At 36.7% G+C, this 20,612-nt stretch overlaps 1 protein-coding gene across 1 annotated transcript in view; it reads right to left on the bottom strand.

Moving 5' to 3' along the window:
- Positions 1-20,612, bottom strand: part of CNTN5 (contactin 5) — a 265,100-nt gene that overhangs the window by 135,296 nt on the left and 109,192 nt on the right. The window contains exon 8 of the mRNA XM_054389935.1: positions 7,897-8,078. Within this exon, the coding sequence (XP_054245910.1) occupies positions 7,897-8,078 (182 nt within the window). The remainder of the gene's footprint in view (positions 1-7,896; positions 8,079-20,612) is intronic.

Genomic DNA, 20,612 nt, shown 5'->3' with positions numbered 1-20,612 from the left:
AATTATTTTTATTATTTTACCTTTTAAAAAAATCTACTATATGAAAGCCTAATATAATTTGCCTGTGTTGAATGTGATCTTGTTATGAACCACAGCCTTCAGAATTACAGTGTGCAGCTGTTTATGCTAAATTGAAACAGCTTCCCCCAGCCTGGCTATAGAGGTGTTCTCTTCAGTACATCATCATCATTCCCTACCCTCTGTGGATGCATCAATAACATAGTCATAGCATGAGTTTTCCTTTTGTGGCAGTTTAGGCTGGGTGCCCCCTGCCACTGCTGCATGAGGTGCACTCTGGTGTCCTGGGTGCCCACCCAATAGGGGTGGACACAGGAAACAGCGTATTTCTACCCATAAATCCTGCACAGGAAACAACGTATTTCTACCCATAAATCCTGCACCCTATAAATCCATCTGCAGAGTCATTCTCTTCCTCTTTCTTCCCTCTCTGCCCCTGTGGGAGATACTCTTTCTTATCGGGTAATGCCGGGGGAGTATCTCAGGCACCTTAGGCCTGACTAGGCCTAATGCCAGGAGGAGAATGGGGGGGGGGGGGGGTGGGGGCAGTCTCAGACCTGGCCAGCCTGAGACTTGCCTAGCAGTGGGAGGGGGAAGAAAGATCCCTGAGGGTTTGGGTAGACCCTCAGGTGGGAGGAGGGAAGGATTGGAAGCCTCTGGGAATTGTGTAAGGGACTCTGTATGCTTTAGGATGTTCTTTGCCACTATGCTTTGTAGTTTTTCTGCAGTTTCACCAATCGCTTTTCCATTTAAACTCTCCATCACTCTCCAATCCGTTTGTGTGTGTCATTCTTTTGTCCCTTTCGGGGCAAGAGATGTTCTGTCTGGCCTCAAACCAGCACACCTTTGTAAACACAACATTGCAAATCGCAGTAGTATGATCAACTGGTATTAACTACATTTTATCATTAGTTGCATAGTGCTGTCAATATGCCAGAGGGATAGGATGTCACTCTGAGAGATGTGGACAAGCTGGAGAGTTGGGCCCAGGTGAACCTCATGTGGTTCAACAAGAGCACATGCAGAGTTCTGCACCTGGGCTGGAACAATCCTCACTATCAATACAGACCAGGGGATGAGGTGATAGAAAGCAGCCCTGTTGAAAAGGACTTGGGGGTGCTGATGGGTGAGAAGCTGGACATGAGCAGACAGTGTGCACTCACAGCCCAGAAGACAAACTGCAATCTGGGCTGCATCAAAAGATGCATTACCAGCAGATCAAGTGAGGTAATTCTGCCACTTTATGCTGCTCTGGTGAGACCTCACCTGGAGTACTGCATCCAGCCCTCAATATAGAAAGGACATGGACTTGATGGAGCAGGTCCAGAGGAGGGTCATGAAAATGATCAGGGGGTTGGAGCATCTCTGCTACAAAGACAGGCTGAGGGAGCTGGGGTTGTTCAGCCTGGAGAAGACGACGCTCCAGGGAGACCTAATAGCAGCCTTCCAGTACCTGAAGGGGGCCTACAAGATGGAGAGAGACTGTTTACAAAGGCCTGTAGTGGTAGGACCATGCACAATGGCTTCAAACCATGAGGGTAGTGGAACACTGGAACAGGTTGCCTGAGAAGGTGGTTGGGGCCCCATCCCTGGAGATATTCAAGGTGAGGCTCGACAGGGCTCTGGGCAACCTGATCTAGTTGAGGATGCTCCTGCTTACTGCAGAGGGGATTATACTATTGACCTTCAGAGGTCCCTTCCAACCCAGACCATTCCATGATTCTATGATTCTACCCTAAATTCTTTCCTCATAACCGAATTGGCCTTTGGATCCATAATTTTCAAGCTGTTAAACTTGCCATCAGCCATCAGACTCCGAAGTGTTTGAGAAGAAAGTAACAAAGCAATAGGTAGATGTAGCAGTAATAGTTAAATGCACAAATGATAGATACATTATCATCACTTTTTGGCTTTCCTCTACCCGCTCCTTAGTTTGCCACAGAGAGTTCCATCTCTGCTTATTAGCATGGATCAGTGTCAATAATGTAATAAGATTTGTTCTTAAACCCTGTCAATAATTTCAAAAGTGAAATATTTATTTGGATGTACAACCTCTAACTCAGTATATTTTTTTTCTAATGAAAAATGTGTTAACATCATCCCAGTGTACATGCTGTCAAACTTCTTTCCTTTAAATGCATTTAGTTTTAGTTAGATAAGCTCTAAGAAGCATTTAAACAGAATTCAAGAGCAACAAGGTTTTTAGTAAGTGCATAAATGCAACACTTATGCTGGGGAATGTTTTAATCTGTCCACAAGAGTTTTGGGGTGATTGTAAAAACAGAAGGATATGTTTTATAATTCAGTAGTCATCACAGATATTGTGTCACAGTTTTATACAGTGCTCGTGAGATTTTAAAATCACTGTCCTGTCTCTGATATACTTTATGCTGCATTTCTGTACCTGTCTAGTTGAGGATGTCAAATTGTTTTACAAACACAAATTGGCAGTAAATCTTCAAACTTTACAGGCCAGTTTTTTGTATACTCTGTGCAAAATCAGATTCAGCCGCAGAAAACTCAGCCTACTTTCTCAAATTATTAATCAACTTATTGACTGAAAAAAAATTAAGGACAACATGTTCATAAGCAAATTAGTTTAGATGAAGTCCTAAAATATGAATGTGTGTAGTCTGGGGTGAAAAATTTTTTTTCTGGACATGAGGCCAATTGGGAAGTGTGTAATAGAATAGGTAGTTAGTACAGTGGGAAAGACAAAAATAGCAAAATTAACCTGAAGGTGCAATTCTGACCACAAAAACCCCTTTTCCCACTAGACATAGTTACTGTGTGGGACTAACCCAAGAGGTTTAGCATGAGAACGGAGCATAAATTGCACAAGCTAGCACTTGCTGTTAGGAAATACTTCTAGTCAGGATTTGTTGAGGAACTGTGATTACAGAAGGTTAACAGCTAATTTCTCCATCTAAATTTTAATTTTTCTGCTCTCTTATATTAATCAGTTTCAGCTGGAATAAAATTTTATGAAAACTCACAGGATGATCAGAGCACTTGTAGAAAAATCACCTCTCAAAATAGATGGAAGTACATATGAATATGTCTTGCATTATCAAAATTATGTTTTTAATGCCTTTGCCTCTATCACAGCTTCTATGCCTTTCATAATTCTTTCACTAAGTGCTGAAACTAAAACAATCTGAAGTTGTCAGCACTGAAATCTCACTTTCTGAACCACATCTGAAGTGTCAGATACATCAGACTGTCATGGTATATCTGGATTGTAGCATCAGGTAAGAAATGTAAAAGTCACTGTTTTGTGATTAAATGTGACCAGACAGGCAGACTGGGTATCCTGGGCTTTCTCCAAAATCCTCTGTGGTGACCCAGATCAGATGTAGCTGATGAAATGAAGAAGATTCAAACAGAGAGCAAGTGAGTTCCTACAGAGATATGCAAATTGTAAGACTGCAGTATGACACAGCTGGTCCTACAGCCTGCTCTGAAATTTTACAAGAAATCCTTGGTAAGCAATGATGTCCTACATCTGAATTTCTGAGCCAATATAATCATTGTCTCCTGGAGGAATAAGATGTCAGTGAAAACAAAAATATAAATAATTAATGTTGACTGTTGTTATGAATAAGACGTAGAGCAGGAAATGCTATTTCATGTAATGCCCTAAAGTCCTGCCAGATCAACTCTCATTAAAGGAAGCTGACAATTTTGCAGAGTAGTATTTGGCTGAACTACTGCTACAAACCTTCTTACCCAAACCTTCTTGCCAGGGTTGTCAAGGTTTGTATGCCACTGAGACACTAATGCTGTCTTCAGGAGTACTGAAGGCTGCAAGAGGCTCACTGGGGAGTATTTAATCTCAAGCCACGAGAAGGTACTTGTAGGGGCAGGGTAACAGCTTGTGCTTCTTGTTCTGCTGTACTGAAGGTTGGTGCCAGTCTCCTGGAACCTGTTAACATGTTCTGACCTCGTTTCCTGCTAATGCAGACAGGTTTCACTCTGACTCAGATCTGGTTTTGACATTTGACAATCAAATGTATAATGATAGACTTTAGAGAAACTTAATAATATAGTATCTGTTAATCAGAGGAATAAGGCAATCTGAAGTGGACCTTCTTTTGTGTAATATAGAAGAAGTCATTCTAATATTATTGCAAAAAATGCTGATTAGCACAAATTGTGCACTGTCCATAAAGGGAGTGACTCTAAGAAAATATAATTTTGACAGTATTGGAGAATGTTGTGTTTCTATCTGGACTGTGTAAAACAAAACTGATGGAGAAAATGTTTCGATGTGAGTACCATCTTTATATCTGCTCACAACAAAAATGTGTCCAACCATAGAGACAGAGTTGCGTGGAATGCTACATTGTGTTTGCTGTGATTTTATGCCACAGGTCTGCAGGGTGCTCTTGAGAAAAAAATTCATTTTCCAACATCCTAGCTTCTCTCTTGAAGAGCACCTTTTCTGTTTCTTCAAGTCTGAAAAAAGGAAGGCAGAGATAATTGAAACACCTTTGTAAAGTGCTTTGGCACATAGTAGTTTCACAGTTCTAGAAAACAACTGTTAAGTGTATAAGCTGGAGTACATGTTATAGGTTTGTTTTTTTTCTGAGTTTCAGACATTTTAAGAAACACTATTTAAAAAAATGTTGATGTAGCAGGAGCTTCTGTACTTGGATGCAATTGGCAGCAAGAATTTGTAATAATGGAGAAATATTGGCACAGTAAGAGGCACCAAATATTTTCTGGGATTTGACTGCTGTGTTTTGGTAGATGCCTTGTAAAATTTTTGCTGCAACTGTAGCATGGATGGCACGTCCAAAATGAAAGGTATAAACTACTATCTTTGACATTACCTTTTTTTTTTTCAGCAAAACCCCCCAAAAAATACTGAAGACAAAAAGACTTCCCTTGGCTCTAGATGGATAAGAATGAAAGGAGAGAAAAGGGAGAAGCATCATCCAGAGATATCCTGATGCTCACTAAAAACAAGGCAGCTAAGATAAAGAGATTGGAAAGCTGGAGGAGACAGGGAAAGTTATTATGGACTGGAAATATTGACACACATGGAAAATAAACTAAATATGAGAAGCCAGTCTATGGTTATTTGATGAAAGTGTTTAGCAAAGACAGAGAACTGCCTATAGTTAATAATGGGGTGAAAGCACTAGGAGCCATAGGCTGAAATCAAGAAACAAGAAAGAAAATTGATTAACAGGAGAAACTGCTTCTTAAAGGTACCTATTAGCCTGGGGAAGTGTCTAAATTGAAGCAGCTGGAATTCCATTCACTGTGGTATTTGAAGACATAAAACCATTCAGAGTCTGAAACTTTTTACATGATCTGCAGCAGACCTTTTTTGATAAGTATTTAAGCTTGTAGGATTCACAGAATTACAGCAAGTGATACAGCCTTAATTAATAAGAAGTAGGTTGGACTCAAGCATATATTCATTGTAAAGAAAACTTTGGCTTTTAAGTATTCAAGACATGTCTTGTACAGGCTTTCATTTCTAGCCTTTAGAATGCAGCAACAATATTATAGAAAATTGAAAGACCTTGGAGTGCTGGTGGACAACAAGTTCTCCATGGAACAACAATGTGCTCTTGTGGCCAAGAGAGCCAATGGAATCCTGGGATGTATCAAGAAAGGTGTGTCCAGCAGGTCTAGGGAAGTTCTTCTACCTCTCTACTCTGCCCTGCTGAGACCACACCTGTAATACTGTGTCCAGTTTTGGGCTCCCTAGTTCAGGAGAGACAGAGAACTGCTGGAGACAATCCAACGGAGAGCCACGAGGATGATTAGGGGACTTGAGCATCTCCCCTATGAAGAGAGACTGAGATCCCTGGGACTGTTTAGTCTTGAGAAGAGAAGACTGAGAGGGGATCTGATCAATGTCAATAAATATCTGAGGGGTGGGTGTCGAGTGGAGGTGGCCAGGCTCTTTTCAGTGGTTCACAGTGATAAGACAAGGAACAATGAGTTCAAACTTGAACACAGAAAATTTCACCTCAACATGGGGAGGAAATTCCTTACAGTGAGGGTGACAGAGCATTGGAACAGGCTCACCAGGGAGACTGTGGAGTCTCCTTCTCTGTAGACTTTCAAAACCCACCTGGATGCATTCCTGTGCGGACTACCCTAAGTGATCCTGCTCTGGCAGGGGGTTGGTCCTGATGATCTCTTGAGGTCCCTTCCAACCTCGGATATACTGTGATACTGGGATACTTGTGTTGATTTTGGCTGGGGTAGAGTTAGTTTTCTTCATAGTAGCTTGTATGTGGCTATGTTTTAGATTTGTGCTGTTTCTACAGCACAGGGATGTTTTAGTTACTGCTCAGCAGTGCTTACACAACATCAAGGCCTCTTCTTCTTCCTCACATCAGCTGACACCTAATTGACCCAAGGGGTATCTCATAACGTATGATGTCATAGCAATGGGGAGGACCAAGGAAGGAGGGGACATTATTCAGAATGGTGGTGTTTGACTTCCCGAGTGAGTGTCATGCATGATGCAGACCTGCTTTCCTGAAGATGATTGACAGTAGGAAATAATGAATGAATTCCATGTTTTGTTTTACTTGTATGAATGGTTTTTGCTTTATCTATTAAACCATCTTTTTCTCAATCCGTGAATTTTCTTACTTTTACCCTTCTGATTCTTTCCCCCGGCCCACAAGGAATGAATAGGAGGCTGTGTGTGGTTTAGCTGCCAGATGGGTTTAAACTGTGGTGTTATTAAATATTTTTAATTTCAGGTTGTTTTTTTTTTTTTTTTTTCTTTTCAGTGTGTTGCATGATACTTTTTTTTGGAAAGACCAACCTTGCAGGAAAAATGTTTAACGTTTTCTGAAAATCAGGACTTTCAGAGGTTGTGTTTGCCTCAACTGAAAGTTTTCTACAAATGCAAAACCACTTTTCCAGCTTTGTTTCCTGTACAATGAATTTGACAAAATTCAGCACCTAGGTGTGGCAAAGGTAAAATATTAACAAAACTGGGGTAAAAATCCTGTGATATGTATAATATTGTTTTCTGACAGACACATCGTGTGTGTTGCATGTCACTGTTTTATATAATATCAGGAGGAAAAAAAAAACTTTAAAATTACAGTGATACTTTTAAAAATAAAAATCCATAAACATCAAACATGAAATTGACATTAAGCCAGTTCTTTGAGGGAGTCAACTATCTATATTTCAAAATTTAATGAATTGCTAAGGAATAAAAATACGTAGCTTAATACTAATTTTATTTCAGAAGAAAATCTAATGGACCTTGGCTGGCATCTGTAACAGTGTGAGAGCTGAAATCCCCCCTACTGACAATAACCAGGCTAGCTCAGTCTGGAAGCAAATGAAAGCTGTATTTACAAGCAAATCTACAATCTATGATGAAATGTAATGAATATGTACAAATATACACTAATCACAACATTTAGAAATATCTACAATCAACAGAAAAGCACAACCGAGCTCCCTTTGCTTCCTCCCACAGGGGCCTTTCCCTCTCTCCCCCTGCAGACTCCCTGGCAGAAGGCAGAGAGTTAAGAAGCAGAGAGGCTGTTAGACTTAGCTCAAAGTCAGTGTGTTATCTTCAGCCAGAAAAGAAGCAGCAGCAGACAGACAGCCCAGCAAGTTGTGAACTGCCCAAGCTCCTCAACCTTGTTTTGAGTAGTGGTTCTTAAACATTTCTATCCATCCAACAGAAGTGTTTAGAACAATCATTATTTTGCCTTCTTACACCCAATAGTGACTCATTTATATTCTTTCACTTTCTCTGCTTGAACTTTGTAGAGAAAAATTAAAAAGACAGTTTTAAACCATCACAGCATCCTTCCAGTTAAAGCCTTAAACGTGGAGAAAGCATTGATGGATAATGCTGTATACAGGTACACTTACTGTACACTTGTAGCTGTCCTCTGAAGACATTTCTTCCACGAGAATTTTCAGCCTTACATTCATACACTCCTGCATCCTCTAGCTGCACATTCGGTATTTCAAGCACAGCTTGGGATTTTCTCAGGCGGGCTTTACTTGGATTGTGACCATTAACTTTCCTCCAAGAGATTGTTGGAACAGGGCTGAAATATATAGTAAAATAACTGTTAGCACTCTTACACTATTGAGAATATAGAATCTGTTTTCTAGTAGTTAAAAAACTTAATAATCTAAGCAGCAATATAATATAACCACAATTAAGGTTTATATAAAGCTTGATATATCTCACTTCCTGTAGGAAGTTTGCTATTTGGAATGTGTCTTTTTCACCCACAAGGGAAGACCAGTTTTTATTGAGATCAAGTAAATCATTTGAAATACCCTCTCTTGAGTTTCTCTAGCACTCTATGCTTTACATCTGAACATTTCCATTTGACAGGCAAAAGAAAATAATAACTTCAAAACTCAGATCAATTTAGCGAATTGAATCAAATCCCAATTTTCCTTCACTTGAAACTGCAGTTCTGGAGAACAGCATGTGATAATGTCCATCTAAATTGGGGCTTTCAGTGCCAGTCTGCTCTGGACAAACTGAAATGACCAAAGGTTTAGAGATCTTTTCTCTTGCAATATTTAAGTTACAAAACTGTATAAGAAGCATGTATTAATGTCACTACTACTTCTGACTCAAGCATTACATGCCTCCTCACAGGAGTGGAAGACTTTTCACTGTAGCTTGTTATTCCACACAGATCCATGTGGAAACAGTGTAATTTACATCCATACTGCGAGAAGAAATGGATTAGACAGTGTTTACATTAATTCAATTTTCTTTTCAGCCCAGACACTCATTAGTATGCACCCACTGGCCTTTTTGGTACAGACATATATTTATCAAAGTATGGCAGATACTTAAGGATGAAGAAAAGGAAAAAACATCTCTGTAGTTATAAAATACCTGATTGTGAGACAAAAACTAGACTGCTTCATGTACTGCAAAAGAAGGTTGGTGGACATCATAGAAGAAAAGGTAACTGTTACATGCTGATAATTTTTCATAAGAGTATTTTTTATTTTGCATTTATTTAAATCTCTTTCAAGTTTAAGTTTAGGTATAAACACAGTTAGATCTTATGGCAGTTAGGGAAAAATACTTTATAGCATAGATTCAAATTCAAAGCTTCTATTAATTTCCGTTATCATTTTCTAACTTACTGTGTAACTATATGAAGTTGCACTGAAACATCATCTTTCCTCAGTATTTCAGGGTGTCCAATCTGAGACACAACAAAGAGATGCTAAACAATTGTGGGTAAAGCTCTAGCTATTCAGCCACTTGAAATCAGGCTGTAAGTTAATGCATTTCTACTCAAACTTCCAGAGAAGATGCTTCGAATTATAGTAGGCTCATGAATTCAGATTTCTCCAATCTTATATTCTGAATGTCCCAAATCACTAGATTTCATTAAGTCTATTAACAAAATTACCTTCACAAAGCCACATGTAGTCCCATATAGTATCCACTATTTATTTGAATACATCAGAGAGTTAATCGTTTCCCTTATCAGTTTGCTACACTGATTATTTAACGTGACGAAAGATACTTTGAGTGTTTGTATATTCATCTCTAAGTCATAGTCCCTACAATACCTGACAAATACTTGCAAAATAGTGCTTTATCAGTGTTCCCCATGGAAGGAATACTTGTATGGAAATCAAGAAACCTTCCTTAGTAAACAAAACAGATGGATCTCTTTTTCTTCAGCACTCCAATCACATACATATTTTCCATTTTATAGATGATTGTGGATCATATGATGGGTGGTGATTATATGAGCTCTTTTCTTTCCCATACTATATCATCACAGAAACTTGATAGCTTGCTTATTAATAATCTTAAATTATTTCCTTGCTAACTGATTTCAGGGTTTGATGCCCATAGGTTTGATTTGAGGACTCTGCTGTGAGGCTTGTAAGGGTGCCATTTATAAAGTTTACTTCCTATTAAAAGTTACTTTACATAGTTTTTAATTAGAAAATTTAAAGAACTTCCCAAGTACTTCAACTCATTCAATTCTAAGTATGAAGAATAAATAGAAATTTCTGTCTATGATACACTAATAAAACTTGCTGTTTTTACCTCTGCTGCTTATGATATTCCTTCCACACCCTTAGCTACTTATTTTGTTATAGTTTGAAAGCTCTTTATATGTATTAAAAGTAGTAAAAATAAAAATATTTTGTCTTCCCTCTCCCTCCCATTTATCTGTTCTTACATTTTCCCTCTAATTGCACACTTTACTTAGATATTCAAAATTACACTCTTTCTTGAGTGACTTTCTGGAGATTTTGTCTTGTTTTTCATTGAGCTTTAAAGCTCAAACCTAACGAGTTTACACTTAGCATCTCTTTTTATAAGGAATATAATTCTGTCATGATTGCTGCTTTCATATCAGCCACCATGGCCAGGCAAGTGGTTTGTAAATCACAGAATCATGGAATGCTTTCAAATGGAAGGGACTTTTAAAGGTCATCTAGACCAACTACCCTGTAGAGAGTAGAAACATCTAACTAGATCATGGTTCACAGCACAGGTCCAGAGTAGAAATAATTTATGCTGATACAGTGCAGTACTAAGTAAGTGCTATTTTATGAATGAGATAGGTTTACAGGTGCACTTTATTTGGCACCATAAGGGTTCCATGCTTGTTACCCCTTACTGCTTATATGACCTTCAGCCCTACTTCCAGTAAAATCAATGACAGAAATACTTTCATTCTATTGTCATAGAAGAAAACTGGTTTTGCTGAATAGAACCCATGGGTGGAATTTTTTTAATAGTACATACATCTAAGAAAAAAAGAGAGGAGGTTTAGGCTGGATATTAGGAAAGATTTCTTCACAGAAATGGTGTAAACCATGGAATCAGCCTGCCCAGAGAAGTGATAGCCTCATCATTTCTGGGGGTATTTAAAAGGTGTGTAGAAGTGGTGCTTAAGGACATGGTTTAGTGGTGACCTGGCAGTGTTGGGTTAATGATTGGACTTGATGATCTCAAAGCTTTCTTCCAACTAAAGGATACTATGATTCTGTTATAAACAATGAAAGTTCTCTCATTTAGCTGCTGTGAGATTATTAGAAAATGTCATTTAAATTCCATTTAATTAATTTAAAAAAAAAAATTACTTTCATGTTCCCTACAGAAATTAAATGTGTATAACATGATGAATACAGAGGAAAATCTCCTCTCTGGGTGATTAGGAAATATATTTTAAAAAATAACTCAATTTTTTCCTCATGAGGTAGCAAGTGAAACTTTTCAAGGAGACAGAGTAACATTAGCTATGTAGATGTAATGATTTCAAAGTAAAGTACTGCAAATCACTGTTTGCAGACAACTTGTAGTTCTGTTTAATGAAGCTTATGTTCCTTGCATAACTTACAAGTGAGGTATGAATTTTACACCTGAAATAAAAAACATACCTATTTCTCCTCTGTGACTTGTGTGAGAGTGACATGAAATATATCTGAGTGAGGATGTGAAAAAATAAAATGGTGTGACTGTTCTAGAAAATTCATAAAATCCACCATAAAAGCTAGCTTATGCACATATTTTCATCTTTTCAAATGATCCATATCTTATTCAAAAACAGAACAGCAGCAGAATATCTCTAACATTAATATGAGTTTAATGTAATATGTATAATTGTTAAATCTTGCAAACATTATAATCCATTTCTATTTTGGTCTCAAGAGACATCTATGGGGATATAGTTTTCTTGTTTGTTATAACCCTGCTCACATTCAGCTCCTATGAGTAACTTTGTTCAAGATTCAAATGAGTTCAAGGATAAGATTTCTCACTTTTTGAAATAATCTGTTGAGTATTTTTGGTAAATCTTAGAAGAGCAGGAGAAAAAAAATAATTTAATTTCAGAAATACTGCAATTAAACTTCTAATTCATCTAAGATGAAGTGACTGTGATGATCATTAGTGTAGGTTTGCTCACCTTGAAGAAAATATAGTTTTACATGTGCATCTAGAAGAGATTATAAGAGTTGATTTCAACAGTGTGTTATTTTGGACAAGCATTATTGAATTGGTTGTTCACAAGTTTCACTGGGAATAAAAATATATTGAAAAAAACTTTTAGAAGTACTTTTGGACTTTTTCCCTCTACCCCATATATTCATCCGAAGAAGATGTTTATTTCAGGCAAGGTGTGAGGTGGAAATAAGAATATGGATTTTAAAATACCTTTTCCATGGATCTGAGCTTCTAGTTTTTCAGCAGTCTCTTAAATAAGAATGCATAGGTTACATTTTTTCTATGTGGCTGGTACAAATTGATGTGCTTTTCTGAAATACTTTACCTTCTCCTATAATTTCAGCTCCTCTCCTCACTATTGCTCTTTACCATGCATCACTCTTTCAGGCTGTGCCTTCAAATACATATCATAATATATATTGAAAACCTCTGCATGCCTGTGCATTTGAGGCTAGATAAAACCTTCCAATTTATGCCCTCCAGCCTTGCAAGTGTGTTAAATAGCTTGTAATTATTCCAGGATAATTCTGTAAGGTTAAAATGTCGATGAGTATGATGAAATTCTCTCCATCAGATACTTTCCAGAAATGCCCATTCCCATGATTCTGTCTTCAGACTGGCCCATATACATCTGTTCTGATCAGATGCAGAGATTTAGGAGACAAGTTAATAACTTTTCCTCTCCTGTGGTTATTAAAAGATAGTTAATAGTCATGAAATACAGCAGCAGTGAGTATTGATGATTTAAGAATAGAAATAGAATAGAAGAAAGTGATGATGAGTTTGAAGCCTGTGTAGAGGAACAAGGCCAGGTCTGTAAGTCACATCAATGCAGACCATGACTGTACTAAAAAGGTCTGGTGCATGCATCATATACTAATCTGGTTTCCCACCACTGCTGGTTTGCTTGTTAAGGCAAGGAGCAAGGACAGTGTCCCTGCTTGGCTGCATGTCCAGATGTGTGCAATTTTCTTCGCATTTTAAATCCTAATATGTTAAAGCATCTCTAACATCTAAAATAGTGCTATGGATAATGATTCATTATCTATAATGACTCATTATTCATAATGAATTATACTCCAGAGGCTTTTCTCTACTGCTTCATCAGAGCCCAAACTGTTAGCTCAAATTTGATCCTTAACTCTTTGATAGCAAAGTTAGATAATATAACTGATTTCTGATGATTTCAAAGATTTCTCTAAATTCTTAAATTCAAGCTAATCATGAAAACAAGAGTCATCTGATTAAGGTGTAATCAAACACGGAAATGGATGATTTATAAAAGCCAAGGTATTGATTTCACAACTAGTGAGGAAAGGGGAAAAGTTCTACTGCAACCTTTTGTTTTGCCATTTAAAAGTTAGAAAATTATGTTTACTATATCTAGACTATTAAATACACAATAGAAAAGAGCTGAACATCTCCTCCTGCGGATTCATTTTTAGCCACATTGCAAATTGGCATTTTATGTTTTTCTTGTCATGGTATAGCAGATGCTATACTATGGGGGACATATTGAGCTACTACAACTGTAGCAGAACAGAATCTCTGCCATCCAATTACCCTTTTTTTCCTTCTCCCTGTATCACATGTACATGGCTGGTGGTGATCTGAGATAAGTGGACATTCCTTTACAATGCATTAAAGACAAAATGAGACAAAGTGTCACCAGCTTGTGACTTCATCAAGCCTGTTGAGAAGAGATTCTCAAGCAATGTGAAAAGCAAAGGACATATAACATGAAGAATGGATAAATTCAAGTTAGAGAAGAAAAATGTTTTGAAGCAGGAATTTGCCTAACAAGATGACATACTTTTGGCAGGTATTTGTATGGATTCACAGAGCTATGGTAACGCTGTGGTAACTTGCCCTGTGTAAAGCTATTTTATAAATGAACTTCATCTCACATCTTTTTACTATTTTGCAAACTTAGTCCAAGCAGGATTTCTGTAGCTGTTACATTAATCTAGGATTTCCTAAATGTACTGCACAGTTATGACCAATGTGTGTACAGATCAGTTCCAGAAGACTAGTTAAAATGAGTCCAGGATTTCCAGAAACACCGGGTGTAGTGGGAATCATGATGCAAATGTAAAGCCAGCATGTGTGGGGTGCACAAGACAGCTTTTCATCAACTACAGAGTTTGAAGACAGTGAGGGGGATGATTTCCTGTGGAGGATTTAATGGAAAAAAAACCCCAACACCTGAATTAATCTTCCACCACACAGTATTACATGCTTTGTTTGTTTATTTGTTGGTTTTGTCTGTATGTTGGTTTGTTTTGGTTTGGATTTTTTTGAGTTTTGGTGGGTTTTTGGGGCGGTTTGTTTGTTGGTTTTGGTGGGGTTTTTTTGTGTTTTTTGTTTTGTTTTGTTATTTTGCTTGGGGTTGTTCTGGTTTTTTTTGGGGGTTGTTTTTTGTATGTTTATTTGTTTGGTTTTTATTTTTTGTGGGAAATCCTGAAGATAGCTACAGCAATGGTAACTCTGAGGACCTCTTACTGACAATTGCAAGCATTTGTTTCCTTCTGATAAATAGGGAAAGGTCTATATGAGTGTTTTGGACAGTAAAGTTTTGGACAGTAAAGTTCAAATAAAACAAAATGTTCCTCCATCTTTAAAACTGAAGCAAAGCTTTGTAAATTACTAAACAAAATTTATAGTAGCATTTTTAAGTTTTCTTTGGTGATCATGAGAGAGAAGGTGAAGGGACTGGTAATATTACTTCTTCAGAAGTGGTATTCTACTGGTGGAGACTTACAGTTTGGTGTGGGTTTTTTTTTCCCATGGGGGAAGGTCACTTCCCCTATGCCATATGGTAAAAGCAATTAACTTTAAATTTTAGATGTAAGTATGAAGCATTTAGTCAGGGTGAGACAGAAAAAGGCCCGATAGTGCTGCTTCAGATTTATCAAAAAATCTTTATTACATTAATATGAATGATTGCAATATTTGTAAGGGTATTATAAAGCCTATGCAAGAACAAGTCCACTTAAACAAAAGCGGAAATCAATCCAGTCTGAAAAATAGGAACGAAATCTAATCCTCGTCTAGCACCCTATGACATAAATTCTTATTCAGTATGAGCAAAAAATGAACTTTAGATTGATGAAAGCCTTATAAAGATTTATTTGACACAAACAATATGTGCTATCAAAGGAAAAAAAAAAGGCAACCTATTCCTGCCTTATATAAACAAATGCAGGTTAAGGATGCTATGTTCTCATTTAAAAAGGTTTCTTCCTCTCTTCACAAGTTTATCTCCAGGGAAACAGACATCTCTACTTATAACACTGACAAATGCTGTTCCACTGAGAGTGTTCATTTCCCTCTTGGGACCATTTTGTTATCAGTAAACTTTAAGATTAGCTTCCACAGCTGGCAGGTTTATCATATGATAGAATTAACATCTTTTTCCTGAAGTGAGAAATGATGTGAAGGGACATGGAAAACATGGGGTTTTTTGCCTTATGGAACTTAGAAACATATATTTCTCTACCAGTTTTTGTCTCTGTCCTGGAGTTTGATTTTGGGCAAATAATTCTATTAAAATATCCTGTGCCATGATTTTTCTGTTTTAAAAAGGGAAAACAGCCATTTTATTTCTCTGTGACCTGTAAATGAAAATGTATGTGCTAACGTCACAGGATTCAGTAGAAATGAAGCTTGTTGATCTACTCTCAGTGTCCCTAGGATAGAACCAGGTTATCTGAAGTATCAAAGATATTTGTGTGCATCACGGTTATTGTGGGAAGAGGCAAGAATTCTTTTGTGTCCATGGAAAAGTACAAGGAGGTTGAATTGGTTGCAAAAGATGGTGCCTAGAAAGGAGCAGATACTGGGGCTAAGTAGCCATTCCATGGGCTGTGTGTATCCTTAGCAAGGAGACACTCACTCCCTGAGGTGTTTCACACAGTTACCCAAGAAAATAAAAAAAAAAGCTTATTCTCAGGGTTCCCATCAGTTCAAGTAAACAGTAATCATGGTTTGTCATGTATGGAGGACAAATTACTGCAGATAGAGCAGTTGCCTTTAAAATAAACTGAATTTTAATAATTAGTGGTTTATCTTTGTTGTTCAAATCCTGCATCACACTTGGGATACAAATCTTTCATAAAAAATATATTTTTCTATGTCTCTTGACTGCTACCACTCGGCAAAAAATCTGTTGACATGCCCCAAAGAAACAGCGAACAAAACTGTCATACTTGGCCCTAAAACCAGTGAAACCTGTTTTATACCACAGATATTAGTATCATTCTATTCTCATGATTATACCCAATAATACTCAGCTGCTGCTTGCCACCTTGACCGTTCACTCATCTCAGTGGGATGCAGCAGTTAACAGAAATTAACTTGAAGTTTGTTTGAAACTCTGATCAATGCGTTAAGGTCTGCTACCTTTTGCATAATACCAGGACTGGACTGAGAGATGGATTCATGGATTTGTATTAAGGAGGTTTACATCAGAAAAGAATCTAATCTCTGAATAGAAATTCTCATGAGACATTTTTAGACACTGGGTTAATGGGAAAGGGACAGGTTACAGGAAGGTCTTGACATTTTATATCAGGAGATGCCTCCTGTCAAGTGTGAAGTCAGGAAGAATCTTGCTGCCTACAACCAATACATGAATACCCTTTCTGAAACATTCTAGACCAATATATAGTATGTAATACTGGGTTTGTCAAGATCAGCCTATAAAAAATAAAAGCCAAAGAAAAAGATATGGAAGATGTGAGGCATAGTTTTAAATAGCCAGTGGACTGAAAGAAAAAGGCACATTTTACAAATCTGAAGAGCAGAGAGGGTTAAGTTTGTGCAAAGACAATAAAAAACAATACAGTGCAATACTGGAAACTTCTGTTCACCTTTGTTGAAGTACCAAATGGAAAACTGCATGTTACTCAAAGAAGTGTGCAACCTTGATCTCTGTCTTGTTACAGGATTATTGTTTGTGAATTTTGTGTTGCTGGCAAAAATCATATCTAACTGAAGTTCAGAGGAAGAAAAGAAAATAATCAGGTACTATAAAGATTTTGATCAAAGTTGCACTTCTTGGATGCCTTCAACCTTCTCTTCTAAAATTCCTCTCCCTCATTATGTTTTTTTTTTGCCTGACTAAACCTCACAAAAACATCCTTTAACATGTGAAATTGCAGTCTATATTTTTGCCCCTGCTAAAAGATTTGTAATATTCAGAAGCCTCCTTTGCAGCTATAACTCTGTGTCGTTATCTTAATGAGTGACACCAGCATAGTTCTACAGATACTTCATGCAGTTCTTCTCAGTCACAGTCAAATGTCCTTCACTAGATCATAAAGATTTTTCATGTTGCCACCTTGATATTTACTCAGATACCATGTTCATTTATTGAAACACTTTTTGCTTTTAGTTTTGTGTGATAAAAAAATCTTCAGTTAAAACTCTCTACATGTAAGCAGTCTTCAAGGAAAATATTGATAGTGCCATAAACCAAATAACATTTTTAATAAAAGCTTGAAGAACAATTCAAAGTCTCTGTTAAAAGGAAAGACAGGTTAAGGAGTTAAATCCTATATTTCACTGAATTTAAACACTGATTTTAACTACTTATTTTAACATTTTAAACATTGAGAATTGATTGAGAATTCATTGTTTCAAAAGAAACAAGATTTCTTGGTTACAAGTCACTAAATTTCATTCCCTTGTGTGTCTTAAATATATGTAACTTCACCTTAAGTTTACTTTATTTCATTTAGAAACAAGAATTTAAAATGGACTATCAGCTGAGTCCCTGCAAGCCATATTATAGACAGGGTGAATGTTTATGACTGAGCAATAAATCTGTCCAAAACAAAGTTTACAATAGAATCATTAAAGCAACATTAAATATAACAGCATGAACAATGCTTTTATCATAACAGCCTCATCATAAATCAGTAATAAAAGGAAGTCAAGATCTCTGTTTTATTCTTATCTTTAACTATGACTGTTTCGCAATAAAAATATAGTCTTGACACTAGTAAAGTGAAATAAATAATTTTGAAAGAATATTGATATATTATGTAGATGTTGCTATTGTACAGAAATAGCAGAAGCATAAAACAGTCTCTCAAAACCAAAGAAAAACAAGCATATGAGTTGTAATAAAATTTGTCTAACAGCACTATTCTCTATTGATTCTTTTGATTAAAAACTCAATGTGTTGATCTATAGGGTTATAAGATAACCATAGTGAAAAAAGGAATGCATAAAACTTAAATATTATTTTAGCAAAACAATCCTTTTAGCAGTCTACATGGCCCAGGGAACTGATTTTAAAGCAAAGATTGAAAACTTTGGTAACCTACAAGTACAGTAACAGCCCACATCCTCTAATTTGCTCTAATGAAAAATAAAACATGATTAAATGATAAAAAATGGCTGTTGGCAATAAAATAACACAAACTGCATACTTTCTTTTCTTTTTTTTTTTTTTTTTCCTGGATGGAACCAGAAAGCCATTATGTATGAGGATTATATAGAAAATAAAATAGAAGCTGCTGTAAGATTTGATGCATGACCAAAAATGCAGGGAGGAAAAGGCTGAAGTATGAGGTTGAGATACTCTGTGCATTTTACACGATCTGTCATTAAAAAAATATGTGTAAAAGAGTGTAGAAGAACTATTTGAAAAGGAAACAAGAAGTCAACCTGCAGCTATTTGCCAGGAAAAGGAAAAAAAAGGGAGAAAAAGAAAATTATAATTTTCTGACACTTCTTTTATTTTTTATTTCCTCTGAGGGCAAGGCTATATCCTCACTGAGGTGTGTTGTATCTTACAGCTTTACATGTGAGCTTGGACAAAGAAGTTTGTTGTTCGAAGTGTGAGAATGTTTTCATTGTGAGAATTTTAAAAGCTCCATGTATTTCCACCTATGCCTGCTTTAAATCCCATGTTAAAATAACAGTATTGAAATCACTTATGAGATCACTGTATTCAAAAGCCAAGAAGTGTAAAAGCACAGTTGGATGGTCATCACTGGAAGTACTTCAGTAATAAAAATGTCATGTGGTGGGGACAGAAATTAAAGCCCTTTTACCTATCAGCACCACTACTTTCAGATCTTTTTAACTGGGAGGTAAAGCAAGACACCAGAATTCTTCCTCTTCAAAATGGACATGAGAATAAAACACGAACAAACAAACAAAGAATTAACCAATTGCTTCCAGATGTTCTTGGAATGAAAACCAGTAAAATTTGTGGTATAAGGAAAATGGTAACTTGCTGTTACAGAGGGCAGAGCCTGAGAAATTACATTTCTGGAGCAGGAAAATCCATGAATGCTGTGATCTGTGCAAGCATGTCACATGGGAAAGCAAAGGCTTCTTCACCAGAACTTACCCAAAGAATGAGGTCATGATCTGTCTTCTTGATGTACATAATAAACTTATGTACTTATGTCCTAACATTTAAATGATGGACTTTTTAGAAAACAGGGATTATATGGAAAACAAACAACAAACTAATAAACTCTCAAATAAGCTCTTTTTTTTTTCCAAAAAAATGTAGCTTGTAGGAGACATAAACAGTGAAAATTGTGTTACTCAAAAGCAAACATTAATACACTCCTGGATGTACCAATTTTTTTTTTAGTGTAGATGTTTTGACTTCTTCCAACCAGTAAGTTTTAAATGTTATTTTTTTCTTTAATTATTATTTCACTATATTAACTATGATTAATATAAAGTTTAATCAGGATTTGGTGGTTATGTAAATTATAATTAAAAAAATCAGAAGATATTGATAATTTGTTATTGTCAGTGGGGGTTTTTTTGTTTGTTTGTTTCTTTGTTTTTTATGTGATACATTGTCCTTTTAGGACACAAAATAATTACAAGTGTCCCTAATAAAAATAACATCATTAAATGAGTGGCAGAAAACATAGCTTTATATTATTTATATATATGTGTATGCATATATATATATATATATTTTATATATCTATCTCTAGCTCTCTCTATATATGAAACAGACATAATTGAAAAATAATTGTTGTATGGATGTGACAGTGAATATGCCTATAAAAACAACTTTTCAATGAAATTGGGCTCCTGCTAACATCCAGCACAAATCACAGAACAGCACTAATTGCAAAATGCACACTCAGATATATAATACATTTTCTTTGAATCTTCTGTCTGTCAAGACTTCTGTTATACCTTGGCACTAAATAGTGGATACATGCAGTGTTTTCACAGAATCACAGAATTTACCAGGTTGGAAAAGTCCTTCAAGATCATCAATTCCAACCTTTCACCTACCACCATCTAATCAACTGGCTCCTGGTGCCTCATCCAGTCTTATTTTAAACACGTCCAGGGTTGGTGACTCCACCACCTCCCTGGGCAGCCCATTCCAATGGCAAATCACTCTTTCTGTGAAGAATTTCTTCCTGGCATCCAGCCTAAACCACCCCTGGTGAAGCTTGAGACTGTGTCCTCTTTTTCTGTCACTGGGAGATGAGACCAAGCCCCACCTGGCTACAGCCTCCCTTCAGGTAGTTGTAGACAGCAAATGAGGTCACCCCTGAGCCTCTCCTTCTCAAGGCTAAACAACCCCAGCTCCCTCAACCTCTCCTCATAGGGTTTGTGCTCCAGACCCCTC

This window comes from Indicator indicator, chromosome 1 (assembly GCF_027791375.1).
Source record: "Indicator indicator isolate 239-I01 chromosome 1, UM_Iind_1.1, whole genome shotgun sequence".
Taxonomy (NCBI): domain Eukaryota; kingdom Metazoa; phylum Chordata; class Aves; order Piciformes; family Indicatoridae; genus Indicator; species Indicator indicator.
The sequence above is the reverse complement of the archived record's forward strand: the minus strand, read 5'-3'. Positions and strand labels throughout refer to the sequence as shown.